The 6,691-nt window shown below is 40.4% G+C and overlaps 1 protein-coding gene across 1 annotated transcript; it reads left to right on the top strand.

Annotated features, from left to right (window-relative positions):
* Positions 1–266: 266 nt before the first annotated feature.
* On the top strand, positions 267–4,829 carry LOC109893982 (5-hydroxytryptamine receptor 1D-like). The gene has a single exon (XM_020487199.2). The coding sequence runs from the start codon at positions 681–683 to the stop codon at positions 1,833–1,835; it is 1,155 nt and encodes a 384-aa protein (XP_020342788.1). The 5' UTR covers positions 267–680; the 3' UTR covers positions 1,836–4,829.
* The last annotated feature ends 1,862 nt before the right edge of the window (positions 4,830–6,691 follow it).

Genomic DNA, 6,691 nt, shown 5'->3' with positions numbered 1-6,691 from the left:
CTCTAATAGCCTATATTTATGTTTTGTTCAGGTCCAATGTATGTCTTGTAACATGGATATTGATGACATAAAAGGAATCCATGACTCATATTGACAGGCAGAAAACAGAGCACTATGACCCAGTGGAGATGTGCTCTCCTCTCCAGTAAAATCATTGTGATCAAAGCTGCATGTTTACTGTCACGCCTGTCAGAGGCAGGCAGCAGCATCAGCTGTATAAAACCAAGGGTGGAGGTCTCATCACCATTCAACTAGAGAAGGACTGATGCAGTCTGCAAGACAATTCCAGGCGGGAAGGATTACAATGCAAATGGGAAGCTAGCAGTTGCAACATTTGACAGATGTCTGCAAGTCATTGTTCTTTCATTGGTATCAATATATATTTTGATATCAACTTTCTATATACCATTTGTTTTGTTTAGATAGCTAAACTGTTCATTGAGAACAGATGTTGCTATACATTTCCAGATAACATGCTGGATATTTACTTCAAAATCAACAATTTTACATCCAACATTATAATTGGGTCGTTTCTACAATGAATGAAAATGAAGAAGAAACGGACAGAAATACTTTCCTCTCCCAAAATATTTTACTAGATTGATTGAAATGAATTAAGAAAAAATTGGAGACTTGGCGATATAAGAACTGACCACACTGTTTCAAGTGATAAATCAGTGATGGAGAAAAACACCACAGGTCACCTCGAGCCAACTCCTGCAATATATGGACTAATAATGAATTTCACCAACGATACCTATGTGACAAAATCTTCAGAGCTGAAGGAAAATGAAGAGAGTGTAGCTTATCAAACCAGTTTGGCAGTGATTCTCTTCGTTTTCACACTCGCCACTACTTTATCCAACGCATTTGTCATTGCAACGATTTATCAGTCGAAAAAACTGCACACTCCAGCAAACTTTCTTATAGCGTCTCTAGCTGTCACGGACCTCTTGGTGTCCATTTTGGTGATGCCAATATGCGTATTGTACACGGTGAGTCACACCTGGACATTGGGACAAGTTATATGTGACATTTGGTTATCCTCAGATATAACATGTTGCACTGCTTCTATCCTTCACTTATGCGTAATCGCTTTGGATCGATACTGGGCAATAACAGACGCCGTTGAGTATTCCAAAAAGCGCACGCCAGCGCGCGCGGCGGGGATGATCGCGACTGCCTGGGTCATCGCAATCTGCATCTCTCTACCTCCGCTTTTCTGGCGCCAGGTGAAGGCAGAGGAGTTGACTGAATGTAATGTCAACACGGACCACATTTTCTACACTATTTACTCCACGTTTGGAGCATTCTACATCCCCACTTTGCTGCTTATCGTGCTTTATGGAAGAATATATGTGGAAGCCCGTAAGATCATTTTGAAACAGTCACCCAAAAAGGTAGGGAAGAGACTTACTTCAGCGCGCCTGGTCACGAACTCCCCTGGATCTGTGGCATCGACATCACCTTTGCAGTGTGGAAGACATGATACCCACTCCGGTGACACGGGTTCCTCGGCAAGTGAGAACCAAGTGAAAGTAACCGTGTCTGACGCACTTTTGGAGAAAAAAAGAATCTCAGCCGCTAGGGAAAGGAAAGCGACCAAAACATTGGGAATAATTTTAGGCGCATACATTATATGCTGGTTACCCTTTTTCATTTACACCCTGGTGGTGGCCACCTGTGAAACTTGTTTTTACCCCGAGTTGTTTGACTTTTTCAATTGGCTTGGTTATCTCAACTCGTTAATCAATCCAATTATATATACCATGTCCAATGACGACTTTAAAAAAGCTTTCCATAAACTCTTGTGCTTCAGATGTTGCAGATCCTGAAAAGATATCTTCTGTGCCCTATTTTGTTTGCATTATTGTTCTATAGAATACAAAAAAAATATTGAACACGTTTATCATACCCGTATCTCTGCACATTGTAAATATGGTACTGGAAATGACCCTGTATATAGCTCACTTACTTCTCGGGCTCTTCTTATTTCTATTTCTGGGGTGTTTTTGTTCTACCTTATGTTATTTTAGGTAGTACATTGATATTGATACATGCATTGTTGGGTTTAAAGCTTGCGATAAGCGTTTGCATAATGATGACCTTTTGGGGACCTACATTTTTACGAACTCGCCAACGTTGCGCAATCCTCAAATGCAGGTTTAATATGTAATACAGCTATACTTGATCCGATTATAATACATTGTGAACACAACTGCACAAAATCACAGTTGGAAAATTCAGATTTGTTGTTCGTGTTTTGCAAGGTCTTCAATTTGGGGAATATGTTGGCGCGCGGCGCATTGCGCGTTATTCCCAGGGTGACTGACCCTAATGCATTTCATATCCGCTGCACCATTAGTAGGCCGTAGAGCTCTCCAAACCAGACTGGGCTAAAAGCATTATTTCTGTACATTGGCTAGCTATGAGATTGTGTTTTTTTTGTTTTTGTTTTGCATACACATGTGTGTACATAGGCCGAATTATAATTTCGTTTTCTTTGTAAAACTGTCACATGGAAATAAGGGATGCTACTGTATTTATTCTATCAGGATAAGTGATGGAAAGGATTATGATACGATCGAACTGTATTGGTTGACTATTGGTTTACTATTAGCATGTTAAAGATCAGTGGTTCCCAAACACATACCCCCTCTAGCACTAGCGTCAGCTCACTCTCAAATGTAGTTTTTTTTGCCATAATTGTAAGCCTGCCAAAGACACACAACGCGATACATTTATTAGACATAAGAATGAGTGTGAGTTTTTGTTACAGCCGGCTCGTGGGAAGTGACGAAGTGCTCTTATAGGACCAGGCCACAAATAATAATATAATAATAATCAATCATTTAGCTCTTTATTTAACCATCTTACATATAAAACCTAATTTATTAATCGAAAATTGTGAATAACTCACCACAGGTTAATGTGAATGGTGTGCTTGAAATTATGCACATAACTCTGCAATATTAGGTTGTATTGGAGAGAGTCTCAGTCTTAAATCATTTTCCACACACAGTCTGTGCCTGTATTTAGTGTACATGCTAGTGAGAGTCGAGAATCCACTATCACATAGGTACGTGGTTGCAAAGGGCATCAGTGTCTTAACAGCGCGATTTGCCAAGGCAGGATCATCTGAGCACAGACCAAATCAGAAATCTGTCAGTGGCTTCTGATTAAATTAAATTTTCACAGAACCGCTTGTTGCAATTTCGCCAAGGCTCTCTTGTTCAGATATCGGTAAGTGGACTGGAGGCAGGGCATGAAAGGGATAATGAATCCAGTTGTTTGTGTCATCCGTTTCTGGAAAGTACCTGCGTAATTGCGCACCCAACTCACTCAGGTGCTTCGCTATATCACATTTGACATTGTCCGTAAACTTGAGTTAATTTGCACACAAAACATTATACAATGCTGGAGAGAACGGTGTGTTGTCCTTACTAATGCAGACAGAGAAGAGCTCCAACTTCTTAATCATAGCCTCAATTTTGTCCCGCACATTGAATATAGTTTCAGGCCAGTCATGTGAGAAACTCTTTATCATCAAGTGAAAATTATGGTCAGTAAAGAAAACTTTAAGCTCTCTCTCAATTAAAAAAAAAACGTTGTCAATATTTTGTCCCTTGATAACCAGTGTTGTAAAAGCTTTACACGGCACCTGCCCATGTCATTGCATAGTGCAGAACATACACGAGAGTTCAGGGGCCTTGCTTGGACAAAGTGAACCTTTTTCACTGTAGTGTCCTAAATGTATATCAAGCTGTCAGGCAGCAAAAGCCTCTCGGTGGATGCTGCAGTGTACCCAAGTGGTGTCGGGAGCAACTGTTTGCACGCGTGTTACCACTCTACTATGTCTCCATGTCATGGCTTTTGAGCCATCAGTACAGATACCAACATGAGCAGCAGCTATGTTTGGCTACATATGGACCGTTAGTGGAATTCCCGGGAGAGAGTAACTGTTAATGTGATTGGTGGTTAATTATTTGACTCGGCTATTTGTATTTGGCATTGTGTTGTTATTTCGCTAAACACAAGATGGTTTAATTTTATTTTAGGCAGTGAAACGAGGCTACTCAGGCGAGAAAAAAAACTCGCCCAAATGTATATCCCCTTTGGAAAATATAAATGGACTGTTGAAAATGCGATTTATTTTTTATTTTTTAAAATGTGAATCACATTTTTATTTGGCGTAACCCCGACGGCATTGCGCATACCCCTGGGGGTACAGTTTGGGAATACCTGTTATAGATCAACTGATGCTCAACCTTGGCTCATGAACAAGTCTTGAGTTACAAGTCGACCAATGTTCTTTAGAACTTTTAAATGAGCCTGTCAAAGCTGAATCCCTGGGATAGTCACAAAGTTAATTGCTTGACTGGGTGAGGAAATCTTTTATTGGGGTTTCAAGGAAGAAAGCCAGGATTCATATAACCTGAATGTCAAACACAGACCCAGACTGGTTTTATTGTGGGTGATATTTACCCAATAGACATGACAGCTGATGAACACATTCAATTTTACTGAACAAACATGTAGTGTTTAACAGTGTATGTCTGTATGTGTTGGTGTATTTGAACTGTATGTTGATACATTTAAGTGCACACATGTCTCTGTTTGTTCTGGCTAGCATCAGCTACAAAATAATTGACTGTCTTGAATTACATAAGAGAACCATATCAAGATACAGACAATTAATCAAACCTCTTGGCATTGATTTGTGAAACATTGTGTTCTACAATAAGGCCTAAGGCTTGCCATACATATTCGGAAATCATTTTTTGCATTATGAAATGCTGTAAAATAAAAGCTTCTGCAATGAAATACTGTTCCATGAGAGAAACATTTATTAGAGAAAGCAATCTACAAATTTGAAGTATCATATGGTGTTATTACAGTGTAGAGTCCACCATCTGAGTGCACCATTTGATGTGGTGATCACAGTCATGCAAACACACAAACGCCGCTATCACCCGCCGCGCCTTGCCATCCCTTGACCTCTGACCTCTTACACTTGATTTTCTACAGTGCAGAGCAGCACCATTGTCAGTGGATGTGCTACACTTGTGTCTCCTCTGTCATGCACCAATAGCCAAACACACAGCAGAGCAGCGCAGCAGAGCGGAGCAGCAGAGCGGAGCAGCAGAGCGTAGCAGCACAGCAGAGCACCAGAGCAGAGCAGCACAGCAGCGCACTCGTGGATTTTCACCAGGCTCATCACGCATGACCGATGAACGTGTCCTGGGAGGATAAGCACTGAATGCAAATATTTCCCCCTATGGTTCAAGGCAAATGTTTTCCCATAGGGTTTACGTTGTCAATGAGAAGTTCATATGGATCTACATTATGTGGGTGAAGTTGTAATGATTTCAGGTTGAATAAATGGGCATGTGGTTGCCTGCCAATACAATAAGGTGGGTTGGGCTAACTGTGGGCTAACATTATAATGATGTGCCATGCAAAATGTAGTGTGCCCTTCAGAAATTGGAAATCAGAATACATTTTTCTGCTGGGCTGGCAATGACATCAACAGGAGTGGGTCACAGCTGTTCAAATAGATACGTCTCTGGGCAGTACAACCAGGAGCATGTTTGTATTGCCAAGGATGTGACATGAATAGGATGACTTACAAGGCCTGAGGCCAAGGTTTTTCAAGACAGAAGGACAAACACATGGACTCTCTTCGGCTGTCGTCTCCATTTGTGTTTCAACTCAATCTCCCGAATCACTGCAGAAAGCTCTGACTTAACAAGAGCAGAAACAAATGTGATTAGGTAATAAATGGGATTGGTTAAGATTGGTTAGGGTTGGGGAGGAATGCAAAACCAGCGCCTTTGTGTATGGAAAATCATGCCCATTTTACACCCTAGGAATATATTCGGAACGAATATTAATTCAACCAAATGATATCTTAAGGGGAACATGTTTGTCACAAAGCTCAGAAACTGAGTAGGGATGATAGTTGACCTAGATAGCGTAGGGTAAAGCTCTGATGCACTAGTCTTGTTGTTAAGTAAGATGGAAGGTTTAAAGACATGTTATACTTAGTTTTTTTAAGCAACATAGTACATCACATTGTTATTGACAGCCAATGCTAATACCTTACAGCTATATGTTCTAATATATGTTCTATAGCTCAGTGTTCTGGTTCAGGGCTTCGATAGAGAACTAGTCATATGCATAGAGGTTACGGTAGAATGATCAATAAGGACGAGGGGTGAAATGAAGCCATAAAATATTCTTATCTTGTATGCAGCTTTATTAACAGTTAATTGTTACACCTTCTTTGTCCTCTGAGACCTATGCATTCATCACCCCACAATGGCCTTGCAAAGCTACTGTTGCCTTGCAAAGCTATTGTCAAAAATTAACTTCTGGCTCTAATAACCATTGACTTTGACTAAAACTAGTAAATAATTTACCCATGACATTAAAGGGGCAATCTGCTGTTCAAACAATAACCAAGCGAACGCCCCCGGCACTGATATGGTAAATAGCTGAGGGATGGGGGCAGGAGAAATTGTAACCACTCTCAAAATTATAGACAGAGCTATGGATGCAAGGACTGACCATCCATGAAATAACAAATACATTTTCAACCATGTTGTAAGGCTATAAAGTGTTTGTTTACAATCACTTTGTTTACAAACAATATAATAAAGCAAGCTGATATTTTGGAATGATTGGGCAT

This window comes from Oncorhynchus kisutch, linkage group LG7 (assembly GCF_002021735.2).
Source record: "Oncorhynchus kisutch isolate 150728-3 linkage group LG7, Okis_V2, whole genome shotgun sequence".
Lineage (NCBI taxonomy): Eukaryota > Metazoa > Chordata > Actinopteri > Salmoniformes > Salmonidae > Oncorhynchus > Oncorhynchus kisutch.
This window is presented reverse-complemented; position numbering and strand designations above follow the sequence as displayed.

What these genes read in the sequence shown, in the direction of transcription:
- LOC109893982 (XM_020487199.2), top strand. Translation starts at nt 681, where the DNA reads ATGGAGAAAAACACCACAGGTCACCTCGAGCCAACTCCTGCAATATAT.